This window comes from Telopea speciosissima, chromosome 4, assembly GCF_018873765.1.
Source record: "Telopea speciosissima isolate NSW1024214 ecotype Mountain lineage chromosome 4, Tspe_v1, whole genome shotgun sequence".
NCBI lineage: Eukaryota > Viridiplantae > Streptophyta > Magnoliopsida > Proteales > Proteaceae > Telopea > Telopea speciosissima.
This window is the reverse complement of record NC_057919.1, coordinates 32,179,402-32,202,963: the sequence shown is the minus strand read 5'-3', so window position 1 is coordinate 32,202,963 and position 23,562 is coordinate 32,179,402. Positions and strand designations below refer to the sequence as shown.

General features: G+C 39.6%; 2 protein-coding genes across 3 annotated transcripts in view; both read left to right on the top strand.

Annotated features, from left to right (window-relative positions):
* Window positions 1-19,163, top strand: part of LOC122660252 (ADP-ribosylation factor 1) — a 61,750-nt gene extending 42,587 nt beyond the window's left edge. For both annotated transcript variants that reach the window (XM_043855471.1, XM_043855470.1), the window contains exons 6-10: window positions 4,470-4,581; window positions 5,391-5,438; window positions 5,686-5,816; window positions 6,945-7,098; window positions 19,152-19,163. In XM_043855471.1, the coding sequence (XP_043711406.1) occupies window positions 4,470-4,581; window positions 5,391-5,438; window positions 5,686-5,816; window positions 6,945-6,978 (325 nt within the window). In that variant the 3' untranslated portion in view covers window positions 6,979-7,098; window positions 19,152-19,163. The remainder of the gene's footprint in view (window positions 1-4,469; window positions 4,582-5,390; window positions 5,439-5,685; window positions 5,817-6,944; window positions 7,099-19,151) is intronic.
* Window positions 19,164-22,425: 3,262 nt separating this feature from the next.
* Window positions 22,426-23,094, top strand: LOC122659216. The gene has a single exon (XM_043854353.1). It carries the CDS (start codon window positions 22,426-22,428, stop codon window positions 23,092-23,094), a length of 669 nt encoding a protein of 222 aa, XP_043710288.1.
* Window positions 23,095-23,562: the final 468 nt, after the last annotated feature.

Genomic DNA, 23,562 nt, shown 5'->3' with positions numbered 1-23,562 from the left:
GGTTTTAACTAGGGATGGGGCAGCAGTCAGGATTGAGTATAGACAATGGTGAGGGGAGGCTGTGGTCAAAGTTTGGATGATTTCTGATGGGTAAATAGTTAATGTAGTCCTAGAATAGGAGATAACCCTACTAGGAGCCAGGTGAAATCAGGTTCTGATCAAGTCTGCTGTTTGGGGCAGATTTGGGGCTGTTTTGGGCAAATCTAGGGTTAGGCTAGGGTTATGGATGAAAGTAATATAGGGTAATGATAAGCAGGTCTAAGGGGTTATTTTGGTATAAAAATATTGAGATTTGGATCAGTTTAGAATTCCTGCAGAATTAGGGTTAGGGTTTCGGGTTTTTAGAAATTAGGGAAATCACTAAAGCTAGGGTTTAGATGGATGGATAGGGCTGGGCTTGGGATCGAGTTTAGGGGACTGTGAGAGGGAGGTTCGATCCAAATATGGGAGGGTTTTGATGGTTAAAAGTGTGGAATCTGTAATTTTTAGGGTTTAATGGTTAATGGAGTTTTTACAGAAATTAGGGTTTTAACTAGGGATGGGGCAGCAGTCAGGATCGAGTATAGACAATGGTGAGGGGAGGCTGTGGTCAAAGTTTGGATGATTTCTGATGGGTAAACAGATCTGGGCAGAACTGAGATCCTCCTAGGTTTATGAAAGATAAAAACAGAAAATTAAAATTCAAACTCCCACTGGAATCCACCGATAGTAGCTTGAATGTTTGAAGGATGAAACCACCTTCGAAGAGAGATCCTCCCAGCCATCACGGTGTAAAGCCGTCACGGCGTAAAGAGTCGCAGGAATCCACCCACCCTTCCACCTTGAAATCCACAAGGATGCATACACTCACAAGGGAGCAAGGAACAACAGCAAGCAGCCACGATATCTGTCTTTTTTTAAATTGAAAATTCTGTGGGGGAGCCTCCCACGATTTCTCCTTTTATAAATAAAGGCTAAAGGCCAAGTCCTTATACAATCTAACTTCCTCTTCACTTAAAATCGTGGAAGGGATCTAATTGCAATCAAACTACTAATTTAAAACAGTAAAATGTCCTAACTACCCTTACTAACTTAAAATAAAAGAATCTAACTTAAAAACAACTAATTTAAAGTAGATTACATATTAGCCAATAGGATATAAGAACCTATTAACCAATAGGAACACTTCACTTAAATTAGACCCATTGAACCAATTGGATGCAACCAATTCTAAACCGGTTCAATCTAAAAACAAGAAAATAAACTAAGTATTGAAAATAATAACCCTAATCTAAGGCTCCCTACTCAAACCCTAAGTTCAGGGCCTCTTCTTCTTCTTCTTCCTTCTTGGAGCTGCATCAACTCTCCCCGTCTTGAAATCATTCATCTCCGATGAATGGCTGGAGATCACCGAATGGTCTTCCAAATCAGGATCAAGTTTCTTCAGCTTATCTTCAATGGATGGTTCAAGCTTGTATGCGGACAGCAGCTCTTTGACGGATGAAGAAGGCTTGAATTCTGGCTGGGCAGCAGCCTATTAACGTACTACATGAACACCTTGTAAATCTTCATCATCAAAATAATGTTCATCATCATCAGGAGGGAGTGCATGAATATGAATGTCGCCTTGGTCTTCATCTTCACCTTGAACTTCTTCTTTTTTAGCACGTTGAGAGGCTTCTTCTTGTGCGGGCAGTCCCTAGCAATGTGTCCCTTGTCTTGACAGTAATAACAAGTAAAGGGGTCATTTCGGCCCATAGGAGCTTTGCCCTTATCATCCACACGTGGGGGAACAGTAGGGCGAGAGATGTTGCCTATGGAGGAACCTTGTTTTGAGGTGCTATTGTTGATGTAGGCCGGCTTGGAGGTAGACCCCGGCTGTTTACTTGAAGCTAATAACTCCTCTACTTTCAAGGCCTTCTCAAAACAATCTCGAACGTCTGCAACGTCAACTACCCCAATTGTCCTGATGATCTCACTTGACAGACCCAATCTGAACCTGGAAAGCATTTGGATGCCCTCCTCCTTAATGCCAGTGCGAGAAGAAAGAGCATCGAATTGCCTCATGTACTCAGTTACAGTCATGGTTCCTTGGCGGAGGGAGTTGAATTTATCCTGCAACTGAGACCTGAAGTGCCTTGGTAAGTATTGCTTGCTCAGGTCATATTTCATGTCTTCCCAAGTGCGGGGTGCAGTCCCATTAAAGTCCATCTCTCTTTCAATAGTTCTCCACCACTCACGTGCAGGTCCGATAAGTTTAGCACGGACTAACTTCATTTTCCCTTCTTCAGATAATTCATACCAGTTGAAATAATCTTCTATTGCAGCAAGCCAATCATAAAATACTTGGGGGGTTAGAGTTACCATCGAATTCTTTTAGCTCAAGCTTCACCTTTTGGTTGCTTGTATGGCGCCGATTAGTACCCTGGTCTCCAGTGAAGTAGGACCTCATATACTCCTCAAAAGTAGGCTGCCGAACTTTGTCTCTGTCCCGGTCTTCTCTATCTCTGTCTCTGTAGCCTCGGCGGTGATCTCTGTGTTCCCGAGAAGGTTCATGGGCATATCTAGGTCTGTCCCGACGATCTCTGTAATGATCTCTATCATCCCTGTAGCTAGATTGAAGACCTACTTGGCTCGACAATTTGAGATTAAATATTTTGGTCCCTTGTAGTATTTCTTAGGAATTGAAGTGTCAAGGTCCAAAAGAGGAATCAACATATGTCAAAGGAAGTTTACTCTTGATTTGTTGAAAGAGATAGGGATGTTGGGCTGCAAACAAGCAAGTTCTCCTATTGAGCAGAATCATAAACTAGGAGAAGATTGTGGTCCCTCTCTTGTTGATGCAGGGAAGTACCAAAGGCTAGTGGGGATGCTCATCCATCTGTCTATGACTCACCCATATATTTTTTATGTTGTGGGAGTGATGAGTCAGTTTATGCATACTCCCAAGAGTGGGCACTTGGATGCTGTATATCGCATTTTCAAATACTTGAAGTCCTCTCCAGGGAAAGGACTATTGTATACTAGGCACAATCACTTGAGAGTCGAAGTTTTTACAGATGCCAATTGGGCTTGATTAATCTTAGACAGAAGGTCTACATTTGGCTATTGCACATATATGGGTGATAATTTGGTCACATGGAGAAGCAAAAAACAGTCTGTTGTAGCTAGATCTACTGCAGAGGCAGAATTTAGGCAATGGCTCATGGCTAGGGAGGTGTATGTAATTCCTTTCATATTATTATTGATGTAATATAGGTGTGTCGGAGGCAATACTCCAATACACAATATTGCACCATCTTCTCTTCTTCTTCTCCTCTTTCTTCAACCTTCTACTTCCATATTTCTCCTTGTTTCCATACACTTCTCAACTTCCGACTTATAAAGGCATGATCCCATGCATCACATTGTATATAAACATTCTACACAAACCCAATCAAAACATGTTGGTTGTAGGTTCAAGCCTTGGCACAATGGTTAAGTTGCATTATTGCAACCTGTTGGTTGCAGGTTCGAAACTTGGAAACAGCCTCTCCTGCGAGCAGGGGGTAAAGCTACGTACATTTGTGCCTCCCAGACCCTGCAGTAGCGGGAGCCCCGTGCACTGGGATGCTCTGTTTTTTTTTTACACAAACCCAATCAAAACATTAGAAAAGGCAGTTAATCTTATATAAAAATTAAAAAAATACCAAGGCATTCAATACAATAAGGCGGTGGAACATCTAGGTCCCAAAAAAAAGCCCACCTAGGCAATGCTTTGACAACTATGGTTCCATTAACCTAATTGATTGATCTATCAAAAATTTACGAACTTGTATTATCAGGTCTAGTATCTGCCCATATAATTTCAGGGTACTTGGATGTTATGTGGTTCTTTGTAAGAGAAGATTATTGCTTGCTCGTGTGCTTTATGCATATGGATTTTGTTTCACAAAGTTGCAGAAATCAGTTGGAATTGTTGGTTGGTTTGTTGTTTTACGTATTATGGGCTAACCGCTGGCAGTTTAGGGTTTTTTCTGCCCAGAGTCATACATCAGGCCTAGGTCTGGCCTAGTTGACTAGGCACCCTGAGGGTGTCTAGATGATTCCAGCCTAGACAAGGTATAACTAAATGGTTGCCTACACTACACTCTAGGCATGGTTTCTATGTGCACTTGCTTGATAATTTGGCTTAAAATGATATCCAATACAAATTGACCTACATCCAAATTGCCAATTTAGTTAAGATAACTTATATGTGAGATGTCTTGCTATTTTCATTTCTATCTCTGGTGCTGTCACTTCCTAATTTTTTGTCATTTGGAGTTGCAGACGTTGTGATTAGTTACACCTTTTGTGTGAACTGTTAACTCAAATTATTTGTGTTTTCATTTTATGCTCCCCACCGCCATTCTGCTAGCTATTTATGTTGTTTCTTAAAAAATGAGTTCTAGAAGAAATGCATCAACTGATTGGTTTAAATTTATAAAATTTTTATTTTGCATGTGCAGGCCATATTGGAGATGCTATTTCCCAAATACCCAAGCCATTATTTATGTTGTCGATTCCAGTGACACTGATAGGCTTGTAATAGCCAAAGATGAATTTCATGCGATTTTGGAGGTATTCACATGGTCATTTTGTGGTTTAAGAATTGAAATATTTTCCCTGACCAATTTGTGGTACACTGATGCAGGATGGGGTCTAAAGTTCTCTGTTGGAGAATATCGGGTTCCATTCTGATCATAGGCCCAAAGATAGGTGGAAAACAGATTTCAGATTAATGCAGAATATCAGATCTGTGTCCACCAGTTATACTCAAAGGTTATAGGTTTTTTAAAATGACCTGCTAATCAGTGGCAGGAAAAACTCTAGAGTGTTGTTTCAGAGAAGTCTTGACAGCTGAGTAGCCCTTCCAGCACACACCCAATTTTTTTATACATATTAATTAGAAGTACGTAAGAAGGTTTGTTTCAATAATACAATGTTTAAACAAATTAATTCTATTTCAAACAATTTATGACTGAACATGATGAAATTGATTTGGGCTTATGGAATCAAGAGTACTTTCTGTATTTAATAGCATGAGTTGTTTAAACTGTGAAAAAAGTGGCATGAGTGAAGATGTTGCTGTGGTGGATGTTGGTCTCATGATATTGCTTGCTGTAAGAAGTTAAGATGGTTCCAAGCTCTCTTTTGTTTTTCTCTTCAACAATAATGGCCTTTTAACTGTGACAAATCTCCGAGGATATTCTGTTTTTTTCAACCAAATATCAGTGCCCTGATTGTCCCATTTGGCTGAACATTATTGATTTTCCGGTTTACAGAACAAGCTAATGCAGGTGTTCCGATGTTGCTAGAAATTTATTCATATTTTTAGCTCTAATTTTTATCTCTTGATTTTTAATATACACTGTTGAATCTTTTGACAGGAAGAAGAGTTAAAAGGTGCACTTGTCCTCATTTTTGCCAACAAGCAGGTATTGTCAATGCTCTTTTTCTTCTCTATTATCCATACGACAGGAACTTATATAACATCTCAGCTAATAATACAATTACCATAAAGAATGAGAAATTTAGTAAAATTTCATTAACGTGCTTGGCCAGGGCCCATGGGTTTTAGCTTCTTGTCGCTGCTGTCTTCTGAAGAAATTTGTTGCACAATTGGTATAGTATTGAGTTTTGGTTTCTCTGATCTTCCTAACTTCTACTTGTGCTTTTTCATAGGATCTCCCTGGTGCACTAGATGATGCTGCAGTGACAGAGGCCTTGGAGTTGCACAAGATTAAAAACCGTCAATGGGCTATATTTAAAACTTCTGCCATCAAGGGTGAAGGCATCTTTGAGGGCTTGGACTGGTAACTTAAGTTAACTCTTACTCCTTGCATGCAGTGGTGCTGGCTAATAAATGTCCACCAGTTTTAGATTTCTTGTAGATCTGTGCATCTTACAGTACGGAACCTGCATTCGATCTCCTTTGCGGTCTTGCTTGTCAATAGAACTACATAAATACGATAATTCCATTAATTCCTTTTATCTTTTTATTTTAGATAACCAAGAATTTTATTGGGGAAAAAAATTAGAAGCGTAGAGTACAAAGCATTAATTATTTTTTAATATTTTAATTGGCTTTGCTTGAAATTCAAAATTCATTGTGACTTTACTTGCATAATTGGTTAGTTCCTATTCTATGGAAATGATGTTGGTGCTCTAGAAATTTCCAGAAACTAGATATTGTTCTCATAGATTTTATGCATTGTCAAATTGGCATTCAAGGTGTATAATCCTGCCTAGCTCCTCTTGTTTAAGCTATGTAGGTCATTGCATAATGCATATTCTTTTTGTTTTATTTCAATTGGCTAATCCAGTACAGTGACACTTTTATTAGGATTAGTTTTTGGCATTGTCTTAATTTGAGCTATTATGACAATACCAAGAGTCTATATCTACTATTTGTTTATATGCACGTGTGATGTTGTTTACCTGCATGGAAATGAAAATCTTAAACCAGTGGACAAATTCTTGGGAGAAATCTTATTCTCTCTCTCTCAACACTCACAGTAGTCATAAAGCTATTTTGGCTTAGAATTTTTACTAGAAGCTTCTATGTAGGTTATGAGATCTTAACCAACAGAATGCACACCCTAAAGAAGATGCTGCACTAATCTTCTATTGCAATTGCTTTTTACAATTGAATCTTCAATTTCACAGATTCTCGTCCGTGACATATTTACAGTTTCCCTACTTTTTTCAACAATGTGTCATTTAACATGTTCAGTTACACACAATACCTCTTTGAACGGGTAGTTCTCTTGTGACTTTAGAATCTGTGTTTTCCAGCGTAACTTACCTCCGCCAACAAAATGAGCAACACTTGTGGCGGTGATGATAATAAAAATAATAGAATTATGATGAGAATACATATTGATATTAATGTTTCTGTCTGGTCTGGAAACCTAATCTGAAGCTATTGATCTTGCATGCAGGCTGAGCAATACCCTCAAGTCTGGAGGTGGCTAACTTAATAGGAAAATAATCAGGGTAAATTTTTGCTTTCCAGTGAAACACAATATAGAGAAGATAAAAAGTATCATTGATTTGATATGAATTGTGACAGGAAGTTTTGAGGATTGGGATCTTGTTTTTGGGATGAGAATGATTCAGACAAGCTCTTAGGAAAGTGAGGTCTCCTGTTGAACATCGAAGGATTTGTTTAATGTAAAATTTTGTATTATCATTACGATACTTGCATGATAAATATATATGCTGTGTGGCCTAAGATGTTGCTTTTATTTTTATTTACACATAACCCTAGACTCAATTGGTTAGTTTCAGCCCAAAGGCTTCACACTATATTCCATGATCAATAGGTAGGTAAATCTTGGTCAAAATGTTGTCCAAACTTTAGTAGTTAGAGAGAAGATCCAATGTTTAGGATCATGTGATTGATTTTGGTCTTAGAAACTTTATAAATGGCCAATCCAAATGGTTAGAATTGCAACATCACTCAACTTTCGATACGAAATCCGGAAATTGGATCTGCTTATTGTTCCCAATTAATTATTTGGAGTTATATAATTCAAGGTGTTAGTATTTTTGTAAAATTGTGTATCTGTGATTCCATTATAGAGATGTAAATATATACATAAGGTTGTTATCTAATTAAGGCAATATCTGGACAAGGAAACAAAATATTACAGCTATACAGATGCTACAAGGAGACCGGATATAATAGAGAAAATACCTTAAAATCCCTTCAAACCCAAGGTGGATTGGGGAAAACCGACTTGAGTTTAGACAGCAACGAATAAAAGCGGCCGGAAGGATCCGTTTTAGTAAATAAATTTGCAGGTTGATCAACTAATGGAACAAAGGGAAGAATGAGACTTCCACAAAGCAAATGATGAACAAAATAAGAAGTGGTCTCAATATACTTAATGCATTCGTAAAACACATCTCATTGTGAGCAATTTGAGTAATACTCTTGTTACCATAGTATATTAGGATTGGAGTTGAGAAGGTGACAACCGTATCCTGAAGAAGTCAGCGAAGCCAGATAAGTTCAGAAGTTGCATCATTAAAAACATGATACTTGGCTTCGGTATTATAATGAGCAACAATACTTTGTTTTTTTATTACATCAAGAGGCAAGAGAATCGCCAAGAAAGAGTCAATATCTGAATAGGCCCTCAACTCAAGCGAAGAGCTAGTGAGTTGTAGATAAAAAAGGGTGGTTTCAATGATACAATGTCACCACTTAGATTATGGTCTGGGATCCACAAATAAAATTGTTGACTCCAACCGAACTGATGTGACCAATCCTCGGATTCATATCAGGCTGACATGGTAGGGGATGCCATGTGTCTTCCATCTCACCTCTTTTGGGGGAGAGAGAGGGAATCAAATCAAGGTCACCACCTATACTAGGGTTTAGGACCTAAATAAAACAAAATTGACTCCATGAATGTCAAATGAGGATTAGTCGGGCAATTGGTCTGGCTACGAGTTATATTATAGTCTGAGAAAGGTGTTAGCCACCCCAGTCCACCTGATAAAAACATCCTTTCTATTGCTTGGCCAAAGATAATTACAACATACTAATCAAACCAAAATGGGGTAAAGGAATAGGCACAGTAAATAAAACATAGTATCAAGAGACACATACCTGAAGCGCTTGGCTACAAAATAAAAGTTAGTATTCAAAAAATGTAGAGAAGAATAACACAAGATATGTGCTACACAAGTTCGATCTATACCCCAGGATGCATGGATGCAACATGTAAAGAAAACCTAAGGAAATTCAAGGTGATGATGAGATCCTAACTCTTAAAATGGGTAATAGTGAAGTAAAAACGAATCAGCTTATGTGCTATGATGACTAATGATGCAGAAATCTTTTTATTCCGATTTTTTTTTTTCATTTCTAACAAAAAAAATTTATATTCTCTAAATTAATAGAGGTAAGAGATTTTAAAATTGCAATAAACCCTGCATATATTCCATCAATACCAGTGGTATTTTAGTCTGAAATTTGTAACCTTTGGCTCTAAACCCTGCATATATTCCATCAATACCTTTAGACATTAAGTAGATGAGATGATCATTTTCTTGTTCATCACTCGGTCCATATATTCTTAGAAATCCAAATTTGAAGACATTATTGAGTCAACATGCTGAGTCAATTCACCAAATTTGAAGCATTATTGGATAAATATACATTGCAAAATTTTGTAATGTCCACATGTTAGATTCTAATGTCATATATATCGATTTAAATCCTCTCCAATTCCTTAAAGGTACAGTTTGGAGCAGAGAGCTCGACACCTGATAGGCACGACATCCAATGGTCTGAGCTCGATTGATCAAGTTTTTTGTTTCTTCTTGAGCTCGTCATTGTTGGATGTAGCGCTTTCCATGTATCAAGCTCTCAACCACGAACTACACCGCACTGCACCTCAGGGAATTGGAGAGGATTCCCCCCCCCCATATATGGCCTACTTATTTTTCGTTTGGTTTTATAATAAAGACCAGACACGTACGTGGCAATGAGGCTATACCTAACCACAGACGACTAGGGGTGAAATAGGGTTGGGTTGGGCCGGGTTTTTTAAAACCCTAGCCCAACCTTGAGTCCTCTTAGCACAACCCAAGCCCAACCCGGCCCTAGATCTGGCTGAGATATCTTAGCCCAAGCCCAACCCTGCCGGGCTCAGTCCAGCCCAGCCCTGATTGACCTTGATTGGGTTGGGCTGGCCAGGTTGACCCTGATTAACATTGATTTTTGCTAGGGCCTGGTTGGCCCTGACTTGTCCTGCTCTTTTTCTCCATTTCCGTTGTCCTATGCATTAAAAAAAAATGAGACACGTGATTGGGTATTGGTTTTGTTTCATTCTCAATTGACTATTAGACTTTTCTTCGAGTTAAAATACTTAGCTCAATCTTAAAATTGTAAATATTTTCATTCAATAGATAATTAGTTTATTTTTTTATTTTTTTGGTAAATCAATAGATAATTCGATACTAAACAAAAATTGCAAAATGTAAACAATGAATTGTAAAGCTAAGCTAACCTAACACAGGGTCGGGCCGGGCTGGGCTTAGCCTGAGGCCTCCACCCTAGCCCAGCCCGACCTTGACCCAGGGCCTAAAAATTTCAACCCTAACTTGTCCTCAGGTTGAAAAATCTAACCCAGGCCCTGTTCGGGCTTAAAGCGAGCCAGGGCGGGCTCAGGCCTATAGGGCCAAACTTAAGGCTTACACCCCTTGGACGACACAAGGTTCAATGCGTTACCAATTTCAATAAACCGGCTATCACCATGACAGCAGGTAATGAGTACATAGGTACACTCTCATTAAACCGTGGAGATTAATCTTGATAGTATATCAACAGCTCGCAATGAGGGGGGAGAGAATAACGTCGCTAGACATCCGTGTTGCAATTTGTAACCAGTCACCCAAGATTTAAATTGTAAATTTGTTAAAAGGGTAAAAAATTTAGGAAAAATTACATGATTAGCTATTTTTGGATTTTTATTTATAAAACTGTCCACCCTATGTTTAAGTTAACAAAAATAGACAAAATCAAGTTAAAGTTTACAAAACATGACAAAATAGTGTCTCTCCCTCCCACATTTACTTTTTAGACATTTTAACCCCTGTCATTGCCTTCTCACCCAGGCATCCTCCATTCCCTGCAATCCTACCCTTGTCCCAGCCACCGCCATTCTCTGCTACCCTAAGTATCAGAGGGAAAAAAAGAGATTTTTTCAAAAGGAAATTGCCGAGGAAGGAAGGAGAATCACTGTTTTGTTTTGTTTTGTAAAACTAAATTTGTTTTTGTCTATTTTTGTTAACTCAAACATAAGGTGGACAGTTTTGTAAATAAAAATCCAAAAATAGCTAATCATGTAATTTTCCTAAGAATTTATGGCAATTAGAGTTTAAGATCGAGTACGAAATTATACGCTTTGGGACCTCCTGGTTAATTCGAAGTCTCAAACTCTAGATCAACCCAATATGACACAACTTGGGGCCACGTTATATCCACTTCAATAGATTTAGTATTACGTCCATCTAAAACTCCATGCACGTACTCTTAGCGGATTCACTGGGAGGACTCCAACCGTGTACCAAGTCTCCCAGATCTTCTCCATCTCTATCTCCTTTCATTCTTATCTTACTTGTATTTCTATTAGGATTCTTCCCCATAGAATATGGGATTCTACTCTCTATAGGACTTTACAAATGTAAATCTGTATGTATATCACATATGATAATGAAACACGTCAAGCAATTCCATTCAATCTGTTCTTTATTTTACACGTACGCTGTAGATAAAACATGAAGGTAAGTATGTTGTGGCTTTCTTTAATTAATCTCTTCTACGTACTTACATACTTACAACACTATCTATATATATGAACATACCTTAAAGCCTGTGATTTGCATAATTAATCTTCAGTTCAGTTAGCTATTCTCAGTTCATGGCAACGTTAATGCATGGTGAACTCTCTTGATCTTCTTCTTCTTCTCCTTGTCAGGACATCAACACAATCCTTCTGCACATGGAATCGTTCGTCGTGGTGGTGGTGGGACCATCATTCCACCTAGCTGTCTACAAGATTTTTTTCCCCTTTGGATTGAATTATAGTTAGATTATTATTATTATTATTATTATTTTTTTTGTAAATATTTATCAGTACTTTGAAGGAGTTCTTACAAATTCATTCAATATACATAATTAAAATGTTTATTTATTTTTGGTGGGTCCTGGCAACTATTGTTATAGCTTATACAATTGCCGTACGTAAGAGATGTTTGTCCATGTTCGGGGTTCACATGGCACATGATCATCAGTGAAATTGGATATGAATGGTTCAACGTGTTAGTTTTTGTAAAATTCCGACTCTGTGATTCCATTATAGAGATGTAAATATATACATAAAGTTGTCATCTGAGTGAGAAAACAAAATATTACAGCTGCTTATAAAGACAATACAAGGAGACAGAATGTTACCGAGAAAATACTTTAAAATCCCTTCAAACCCAAGGTGGATTGGAGAAAATTGACTTGAGTTTAGACACAAACGAATAAAAGTGTCCGGAAGAATCCACTTTAGTAAAAAATTTGCAGGTTGATGTACTGATGGAACAAAGGAAAGAGTGAGACTTTAATGAAGCAAACGATGAACAAAATAATAATTGATCTTAAATATACTTAATGCGTTCATAAAACACATCATTGTTAGGAATTTGAGTAACACTCTTGTTATCACAGAATATAAGGATTGAAGCTGAGAAGGTGACAACTGTATCCCGCAGAAGTTTGCAACGAAGCCAGATAAGTTCAGAACTTGCATCATTAAAAAAGCACAATACTTGGCCTCGGTATTATAACGAGGAACAACACTTTGTTTCTTTTTACACCAAGAGACAAGGAATATCGCCAAGAAAGAAGCAGTAGCCCATTGTGAAACACCGATTAGTGGATCACTTACCTAGCCAATATCAGAATAAGCCCTCAACTCAAGCGAAGAGCAAGAGTTTGAGAGTTGTAAACCGCAAAGGGTATGGTCTCAATGACACAGAGTCACCACTTAGATTATGGTCTAGAATCCACAAATAAAACTGTTGACAGTACTCCAATCAAACTGATCTGACCAATCATCGGGTTCGTATCAGGCTGACATAGTAGGAAATGCCATGTGTCTTCCATCTCACCTCTTTTGGGGGAAAGAGAGGGAATCAAATCAGAATCACCACCTATATTAGGGATTAGAACCTATTTAAAACAAAATTGACTCCATGAATGTCAAATGAGGATTAGTAGGACCATTGGTTTGGGTATGAGTCATATTATAGTCTATGGAAGGTGTTAGGCATCCTAGTCCACTTGATAAAAACCGGTCTTTCTATTACTTGGCCAAAGCTAATTACAACATGCTAATCAGACCAAAGTGTAGTAAAGGAATAAAGCATAAAATAAAGGAAAGGATCAAGAGACAGATACTTGAAGCACTTGGCTACAAAACAAAAGTTAGTATACAAAAATAAAGAGAAGAATAAGACAAGATATGAGCTACACAAGTTCTATACCCCAGGATGCACGGATGCAAAATGTAAAGAAAACCGAAGGAAATTCAAGGTGATGATGAGATCCTAACTCTTAAAATGGGTAATAGTGAAGCAATAACGAATTAATCAACTTATGTGTTGTGATTACTGATGATGTAGAAACCATTTTATTCCAAGTTTTTTTTTTTTCATTCTATCAACAAAAATGTTACATTCTCTAAATTAATAGAGTCAGAGGAAAAAGAAGAAAAAAATTTAATTGGATTATTTTACATTTAGAATTTTTTGTGTATTCGATTCTCGTTGGGTTCATTTCCTCAATTATCCCTAAAATCTTTTTGTAGGTGATGATGATAGAAGGAGTTTGGATTCTATTCCTACGTGGGAAGACATTAAGGCAGCGATTTGGGATCTGAATCCGGATAGCTCACCTAGACCAGATGGATTCCTTGGCTATTTTTTTCGGTCTTGTTGGCTGATTGTGGAGAAAAACTTGGTGGTTGCGGTCAGTATTTTTTTATCACGGGCATTTTGATGAAAGGGATGAACAATAATTTCATTACCCCGATTCCTACATCGGAGGGTGCGGCTTCTCTTGACAAGTTTAGGCCAACTTGCATGGAGAATTTTATTATCAAACTTCTCTCTAAGTTATTGGTGATTAGACTTGCTGGAATTCTTCCTCGGTTAATATTTGAAGAACAAGGAGCTTTTCAGAAAGACAAGGTGATTTTTGAAAATATCAGTTTGGCGTCGGAGTTAACACTCTTAATGCATAAATCAGTGAGGGGGGCGGTGTAGGTCTTAAGATTGACATCCAGAAGGTGTATAACACACTCTTATGGGATTTTTTGTTTGTGGTGATGAGGAAGTTCAGTTTCAGTGATCGATGGATTCTTTGGATTCATCAGCTGCTGGTAACTTCTCGTATTTCTGTTCTTGTTAATGGTGGTCCGGTGGGTTTTTTTTGTGTGGAGAGGGGTTTACAACAAGGGGATCCTATTTCTCCCATGCTTTTTATCCTGGCGGAAGAAGTTTTGTGCAGGGGAATTAAAAACCTAGTCCTAGAAAGGAAGATCATGCAACTTCAAGGTCCTAGAGGTATTTGTCAACGTATTAAGTTTTTTTTGAACAACACATGAGTTTGGAAAAAAGTAAAATGTTTGTGGGGTAATGTTTCTACTTCCCGAAGGCAGTGTCTAACAGATATCTTAGGGATTTCGGTGTGTTGCTTTCCAACCAAATATTTGGGAGTCAATATTTTCTGTGGAAGAGTTACAAAGGAGCCGCTGCTACCTTTGGTCGATAAAATAAAAAGAAGATTGGCGGGGTGGAAGGGGGTTTGTAACTCAATTTTTCACCTCTCTGTCATGTTTCGAAGAGAAAAAAATCAGATTAGGTGTATCAAAAATGGGGATGGTATTTTGGTCTCAGATCAGAAGGAGGTGGCAGATTATATCAGTGATTACTTCCATAATTTCCATAAGGTTGTCCCTCTCGAGGAGCATTTGCATATCCTTGATGTTATTTCGAAAGTGCTTGCTGATGATGTTAATGCTAAGATGGATGATATTCCAGGTGAGGAAGAGATTAAGAAGGCGGTTTGGGATCTGCATCCTATCAGCTCTTCTGGCCCTGATGGGTTCCAAGGTGCTTTTTTTAGGCGGTGTTGAGAAGTGGTCGCTGTGGATGTGTGTAGGGTGGTTCAAATTTTTTTAGGGAAGGAATTATTCCGAAACGAACTAACAGTTGCTTTCTAGCTTTGATTCCCAAGGTTGATGGAATCTCACTTGATAAATTTTGCTCTCTGTGCATGGGTAATTTTGTTTGCAAAATAATATCTAAAATCATGGTTAATAGGCTCTGTGATTTCTTACCCCGGTTGATCTCTGAGAAACAAGTGGCGTTTCAGAAGGGCAAGGTAATTTTTTCTAATATCAGTTTGGCCTCGGAATTGAGTAATTTGATGCATAAGGTGGTGAGGGGGTGGTATTGGGTTAAAGCTTGATGTTCAGAAGGCTTATGACTCACTTTCTTGGGATTTCTTGTTTTTGGTGTTGGGTAGATTTGGCTTTAGTGAGAAATGGATTTTGTGGCTTCGTCACATGTTCTCTTCTACTTGTATATCCGTTCTGGTGAACGGGGGTTTGATGGGATTCTATGGGGTGGAAAGGGGGCAGCGTCAAGGGCACCCTCTATCTTCGATGCTCTTTATTATTGTGGAGGAAGTTTTATGTAGAGGGCTGGAAAGGATTGTGGCGGAGCAACAGATTCTTCCTTTGAGGGGTCCGAGGGGAGTTTCTATTCCTGGGAACCTTCTTTTTGTTGATGAAATTTTCATTTTCATTAATGGTGCTTTCAGGTATGTTCGGGCTTTGAAGATTTTTTTTGGAAAAATACCAGTGTTTTTTCGACCAAAAAATAAATTTGGACAAAGGCAAACTGTTTTGTGGCTCCATTATCCTCTCTAGAAGACGAAGAATTTCAGATTTGCTTAATATCCCTCTCTGTAATCTTCCTACCAAGTACCTTGGTGTGGAGATTTTTAAGGGAAGGGTAACTAAGGAAAGGATGTTGCCGTTGGTTTACAAGTTCAAGAATTGGCTTTCAGGGTGGAAAGGAAAGCTTCTCTCCTTTGCTGGAAGGGTGGAGCTGGTGAGGTCAGTTATTTTCAATCTCTCGGTTCATAATTTTTTGATTTATTCGTGGTCTGCTTCCCTGGTGAGTCTAATGGAGTGATGGATGTGCAACTTTATATGGTCTGGGGATATTGAATCAAGGAAGGTGGTGACTATTAAATGGGATGCTTTGTGCAGTCCTAAAGCTGAAGGCGGTTTGGGCTTGAAACGACTTCACGATGTGAACTTGGCTCTTCTTGGGAAGTTAGCTTGGTCTGTAATGCATGCAGACTCATTGGTTGGTAACTTTCTCAGGGCGAGATTCATTAATGGTGATGGCTCTTTGAAAAATTAGTACCTCTCCTCTTCAATTTGGCCGGGCCTTAAAAAGGTTTGGCATGTGAGCACTGGGTTATTGGTGATGGGTCGTTAGTGAATTCTTGGAAGGACTATTGGTTGGGTAGTGAGTCAATTGCAGCAGCTTCGGGGCTTGGGATGGAGCACTTTGAAGACAAAAATTTGAAGGTGGCGGATTTTATTGTGGACTTGGGCTCTCCCTCAGATAAACTCACATTTTCTCAGGGATATTTTTTCTTTTATTAGAAATACTTTGCTCCCGACCCAGCCTTGCTTGGATTTTTGTCTTTGGGGCCTTACCCCTTCGGGGGTGTTCTCTTCTCGTTTAGCTTGGGAGGAAATTAGGAAGAAAAGCCCAAAGGTTTCATGGCATGGAATTATATGGAATAAGATGCTTTTGCCGAGGCACTCTTGTTTTGTTTGGAGACTAATGCATAATAAAATTCCACTGAAAAGCGCTCTGATGAGTAGAGGGATACAGATGGTGCCTTGTTGTGACCTTTACCATGGTGATGTGGAGTCTACAACCCATTTAATTTTTAAATATGGTTTCTCTTGTGATTTGTGGCAGAGATTTTTGTATATTTTTTGGGCTTACTTGGCTGGATATGGTGTCGTTGGAAGAGTTGGTGTCTTGGTGGAAGAGAAAATCCAAGTTTGTGCCTTTGTCGTGTGTGTGGGAATTGGGTGTGGTTCTAATTCCTTTTTGTATTTGGAAGGAGCACAATTATAGAAAATTTGAAGGGCAGACTAGGATGGTGGGTGTGGTATTAGGGAATGCTCTTCTTTCTCTTAAGGATCTTACTAGTTCTTCTTCTGTAAAGGTGTTTTCGACTCAGGACTTGGTTTGTGCTAGGAGACTTAATATCTCTAGGGTTCCAAAGCCTGCTCAGGTGATTAGGGAGGTGTGGTGGTGTAGACCTCCTACGGGGTGGGTGAAACTTAATGTTGATGGCTGTTCCTTAGGGAATCCGGGTCGGACATGTGGGGGTGGTATTTTTTGAGATGAGATGGCGGTTCCCCTTTCGGCATACAGTGTCTTCCTTGGTATCAAGAATAATTTTGTGGTGAAATTTTAGGCGGTTATGCACGGTCTTCTGAGGGCTAAGGAGATGGGTGTGAGGAAGTTATGGATTGAGTGTGACTCTATGGTAGTGGTTGGTGCTTTCAATTCAGGTGTCATCCCTTGGTTCGTTAGACAGGTTTGGATGGGTCTCCAATCTTATCTTCAATCTATTAGATGGAAGGTTTCTCACTATTTTAGGGAGACAAACCCTGTGGCGGATTTTCTTGCAAAATCAGCTGTGAAATCTGGGGTCTCTGTTTCTTTGTTTGTTGATTTTCCTCCCTCAATAAATTCATCTTTGCTTGGTGATGCTTTAGGCTGCCCTCGGTATAGGATTGGTTAGTGAGCAGTCCCTCTTGTTGGGGTTCTTTTTTCTTTTGGTATGGTGGTCTCCCTATTTTGGTGTTTTTGTATTCGTCTGGGTATGACTGGATGTTAAACATTTGTATCTTTTTCCCTTTTAATATATTCCTTGCTGACCTTTAGCAAAAAAAATTGGCGGGGTGGAAAGGTAAGTTGTTATCTATGGCTGGTAGGGTGGAACTGGTGAAGTTCGTTATTTTGGGTATGCCTGTACATAACTTTTCGGTGTATTGGTGGCCTTCCTCTTTAAACTCCATGTTAGAATGATGGATAGAAACTTTTATTTGGACCGGTTATGTGAATTCAACCAAAGCTGTGGTGGTGAAGTGGTGTGATGTTTCTAAGCTTCTATCTGAGGGTAGGCTGGGTATTCGTCGGCTTCGTGAGGTGAATCGGGCGTTATTATGTAAGCTAGCTTGGAATATTAAACATGGTGTTTTTATGGGTGCAAAATTTATCATGGCAAGGTTGCTACTTGCCAATGGGCAATTGGGACGAAGGTATAGAGCTTCCTCTATTTTGCCAGGCGTTAGGAAAGTGTGGAACTTTCTTTCTTTACAGGAAAAATGGGGTGTGGGTGATGGGAAATCTATTAATTTTTGGACTGACAGATGGTTAGGAGGGAATTCAATTGTAGAAGCTTCGAGGTTGGAGTCGGGTTTCTTTTGAAGTCTGTCTCTGAAGGTGGCAGTTTTTATTTCTAATAGGGAGTGGAAGTTCCTATCGGTTAATTCCAGTTTTTTGAAAGGTGTATTTAAGGAAGCTATGCGGATTAGAATTCCTTTGATCCCCCTTCGTGACTGGTGTGTTTGGAAATTAGAGCCTTCAGGCAGGTTCTCTGTTAAATCGGCCTAGAAAGAGATTCGATTATAAAACCCAAAGATCCCTTGGCTAAAGGCGGTTTGGAAGTCAGGTCTTCTTCCTAGGCACTCTATTTTTGGCTGGAGGTTTTTTCATCACAAATTACCAATGGATGAGGTAGTCACTTCCAAAGGTGTAACTTTGGTGTCGAGATGTGACCTTTGCCAAACACAGGCTAACTCCTTTACTCATCTGTTTTTTGAGTGTGATTTTGCAAAGAGTATTTGGAGCAGATTTTTTGGGTTGTTTGGGATTTATTGGCAGCCGCCGATATCCATAGAAAGTTTCTTAAACTGGTGGATAGTTTTCAGCCGCGTTTTGGGGTTGCTTCAAGAACTGGGAAGTCGGTTAAAGTCCACGACTGATCTTGTGGCTACGAGAAGAATTGGAATTAATATAATTCCTCCAAAATTTTCAAGAATTTTGAAAGTTTTTTTGTGTGAACCAGAGGCGAAGTGGGTAAATTTGAATATTGATGGGTGCTCCATTGGGAACCCAGGTTGTGCTAGTGCTAGTGGGATATTTTGGGATCACAAAGGTATGGTGGTTTCTTCTTTTTTGAGTTATATGAGAGTGACAACAAATTTTACAGTGGAGTTTCTTACTTTGGGATCCAGAAGCTTTGGGTTGAATGTGATTCGGCTGCAGTGGTGATATTTGTTCAAAAGTAGAGATGCCCATGGATGGTCCGACATGATTGGTTGTTTATATAGTCGTACTTGTCAAATATTGTGTGGAAGTTTACACATTGTTTTAGAGAAGCAAATCCAATTGCGGACTATTTGGCAAAAGAGACAACAAAATGGGGGTCATCTGAAATTGATCCAACCATGCCTAGGGTGATTCAAGAAGAGCTTCATTGGGATGCAGTTGGGAAAGCAAGGTTTCGGTTTAGTTGAGTTGTAAATGGAGGCCAGACTCCCTTGCTGATGGCAATGCCAAAGGTGGGGGCACTGGTTCTCTTTCTTTTCTGTGCCTTCTTGGGGCTTTTTTGTATGTTCTTTCTCTTTTTTTTTTTTTTCTTCTAAAGATCAGCAATATAAGATTAGAATAAAAAAGAATATAGGAATTTAACATCCAGGCATCCCTAAACGAATACAAGAACACCAGGAAAAGGGACAAAGGCCTATTAAGACACTAAAAAGAAAACAAACTAAACATTAGTCAAACCTGAATCTAGGCCTACCCATCGCATCCTCAGACAAAAATTGCCAGACAAAAGGAGGGAAAACCAAAATCCAAGGGGAAGAAGCACCACATTTCGCCACTGATTTTGCACGAAACTCTGTCATAGGTTTGGCTTCCCGAAAATAGTGAGAGATCTTCCAAGAAATGGATTAAAGAAAGGGATGCAGACCAATCCAAAATTGCCTGACAAACTAGAGAATTGAGTCAGAATAGAACGCTCCAATAATCGCCATCAAATCACATTCAATCCATAAACGAGTCACACCCATCTCCTTGGCTCTCAATAAACCATGAAAACTAGCCAAGAATTCTGACACGTAATTAGACTTTGTGCTAAGGAAAAAGCTAAAAGCCGACACCAAGACAGCCCTATTGTTCCTAAGAGCTCCAACTGCTCCAGCCCTTCCAGGGTTCTCTAAGGAGCACCCATTGGCATTGAGCTTAACCCAACCTTGAGGAAGACAAAGCCACCGAACCTCTCTTACCACCTGCACCGGCTTAGGAAGAATGGGAATATCCAACCGTCTGGCACAAATCAGATCATGATTTGAAGAGACTGGGTAGGAGAAGGACCCCAAGATTTCCCAGAGAGAGGCGAGAATACCAGCAAAATTAGCTTCCAAATTCCTAGCCTTCCCTTAAAATTTTCTACAATTCCACTCAGCCCAAATGGTGTAAGGAATTAGCACCAAGCCTGACAACCAAGCCTCCTGCATGGGAACCACTTTGGATTTTCTTTTCCACCACGAACAGATCTTCAAAAGATGACATGCCTGGCCAAAGAACACTAAACAGGTCCAAGAATTTTTGCCACAGGGATTGAGCAAACGAACACTCCAAGAAAATACGCGAATCCGATTCCACATGATTTTTGAAAAAGTCACACTGAGACACCAAATGCAACCCTTTAAGGGAGAGAGCAATCTCCGTCGGAGTTTTACCATGCAAAAGACGCCAAGCAAAACAAGAATGCCTCGGAAGAAGAGACTTGTTCCAAACCACATTACTCCAAGGAACTTTGGGAATTCGCTATCGAATGACTTCCCAAGTTGAACCCACAGAAAAAACCCCCAAGGGGGTAATGCCCCAAAAGCATAAGTCCGGGCTAGGAGGGGAGGGCAAGGAAATATCCCTAATTGAGGCAAAGATTTTTCCAAAGAACTCTGAATGGACCTGCGGGAGAGACCAGGAGAACCCAAAGATGAAGTCTATAACTTTTGAGGATATCTCCATAAAACAATCGGGCCCAAGACTAGAAGTTGCCGCTATCGACTCACTGCCCAACCAACACTCTTTCCAAAAATTAACAGACTTGCCATTTGTAGGTGCAGCGGACCGAGGGTCGCTGGCGTATGCACTAGGGGGAAAGAAGGAAAATGGGAAAATGGGAGTCGCCATCTAGATTTAGGGTCTAGGACCCATGAATGGTGCTCCTCCTTCGCAGAAGGGGCACTAAATTAACTCCAATGACTCAATGGATGGTCTGCCCCAGATCTCTGGGTAAGTGTCAAGTTACGAGCTGGGAAGGTGTTAGGCACCCAGCAACCGCTCGGCTGACGGCCGGTCTTCCTAGACCAAACTCTGTTGTGTACTGTTGTGTTATACATATTATGCACCTAATTAAACTAATTTTTTTGAAGATTTTTGATTAACTTGATTGAAATTTAAGAACCTAATTAGGCTAATTAAGATTAATGTTTTAATCCTATTTACTATCACTAGGCTAGATGATTATGTACATTATGCATCCTAGTTAAGCTAATTAATGGATTTTACCTAAATTAGAAAGCCTAACTCTATGGTCAAAAACATGGTTGATTGTAAAAAAGAACACCAAGCTTAATTATATCATGGAGAAGGACAATCATTGATAAGCAAAACAGTTCATAGGCCAAAATAGCCAAAATTACGAAATGCCATTAAAGGGCCAAAATATGTACAAAGGCATGAAATCATATTTAAATGCTGTAAATAAGCATAACATGATTAATAACATTAACATCATGCATTTGGATCATCAAGAGCACATGAAATGCTAAGGAAATGTGAGGTGGTAAAAATTACCAAAATGCCCCTGTTATGGCAAATATATAGAAAATGCATGATAATTCATGAAAATGTTGACTTATGCTTAAAACATGTTTATTAATGTTAAAACATGTGGCGAAAGTAGCAGGAGCCTTTCCGGGGTCCTAAACAAGGTTTGGTCACAAAATGACCAAAATGCCCCTAAGGGCAAAATGGTAAAAGTGTCAAAAAGACACTTAGAATCATTGTAGGCATCGAAAGTGATGTTAAACATCCTAAAATGACAAAACACACCAAATGATATTTCCAAAATAATAGTCTGGGCCCGCATTTGGTAAATTACAAAAACACCCCTGGAGGGCGAGAATGACTTTTTATGCATATTTATCAAGCATGATGGTCACGTGTGCATATGAAAACATCCTAAAACATTCTAAAACATCATGTTATGCATAAAAAACATTTTTTTTCCTTATTTTTCCAGGATTTTTCATTATAATTAGAAAAATGACATTTATATCCCTAATTGGGGTGGGGAACACACATAAAAACGATCAAACATGCATGACAGTGGATAATGATTCCATAAAATCAAGCATGATGAAATATGCATCCCATAATTTTTTGTGAATTTTTATGCATTTATACTTCTTACCATTTATATCTTCATCCTAATATGGAAGATGAAGATATTATAGAAAGCAATTAGCTTGTATACCTGTAGGAGAGATTTCAGCCTGTATATCTTTTATTCCTTTATTATTCCATGTAATATTTCCCTATATATTGTAATAGATCAATACATACATTCAAGCCATTCACGGCAATTCAAATCTGTTTATGAGCATCATCTTAACATGGTATCAGTAGGGTGATCCTCCATTTTCTTTTTTCTTCTTCTCTCTTGCTACAATGGGAGACACCATCACTGCCGCCGCTGCTATTGCTCCTTCGGCTGCTCTACCGGTGACATCTCCATATTTTTTACACTCATCGGATCAGCCGAATGCCTCTTTGGTTACACCTCCTCTTGATGGAAACAATTTTCTCACTTGGCACAGGGCAATGACCATGGCCCTTGAGGCCAAGAACAAGATCTCTTTTATTGATGGCTCTCTGCTGCGACTTGCTGCAACTTCTCCGGACCTACCTCATTGGATCCGATGCAATAGCATGGTCCGTTCTTGGATCGTGCACTCAACGATTCCCACCATTGCACACAACATTCTTTGGTTTGATTCAGCCAGGGATGCATGGCTCGATCTCCACACTCGGTTCTCTCAAAAAAATGCGCCACGCATTTTTGAAATATGTCGTGCTATATCCACTCTTAGCCAAGGAATGGACTCCATCTCTGCATATTATACCACGCTGAAAGGGCATCGTGATGAGTTGTCTTCATATCGATCCCTTCCCGCCTGCACTTGTGGCTCAGTTACTGAACTCCTTGCGATATCAGAGATGGACTACTTGATGGATTTTTTGCAAGGTTTGAACGACTCCTATGCGGCTGTACGCAGCCAGATTCTACTTATGGATCCATTGCCGTCAGTTCCGAAGGTGTACTCTCTCTTATTGTAGGAGGAGTAGCAGCGCTCCATTCATGCGCTTCCCCCTGCAACTCTCGATCATGCTGCCATGGCTGCCCCTTCCAAGGATCCCTCGGCGTCTTCTGTTCAATGCCCCAAGCCCCATTATCACTGCTCCTATTGTGACATGGATGGCCATTCCGAGTCTCAATGCTTTAAAAAGCATGGTTACCCAGATGGTTGGACCCCTCGGCAGCCTAGGCGTTCTGGTGGTCGTGGGCAGTCCCAGTCTCGGCCCATGGCTTCTGCCGTTGCTTCCACTGCTGATTCGACTGCCACGCAGGCTCCCACTTTGACCGCTGCCCAGATACAACATTTATTGACATTGGTGCCCACTGGTAACACTCATCCTCTGGCCAATCTCGCAGGTAACTGTTGCTTCCAAACGTCCTTAGGCTCCAATCCATGGATCTTGGATTCTGGGGCGACGGACCACATTGCCTCAGATTCTAGTTTATTT

Bases quoted from the DNA above. Each gene is read 5' to 3' on its own strand.
- LOC122659216 (XM_043854353.1), top strand. From the start codon at position 22,426: ATGGGAGACACCATCACTGCCGCCGCTGCTATTGCTCCTTCGGCTGCT.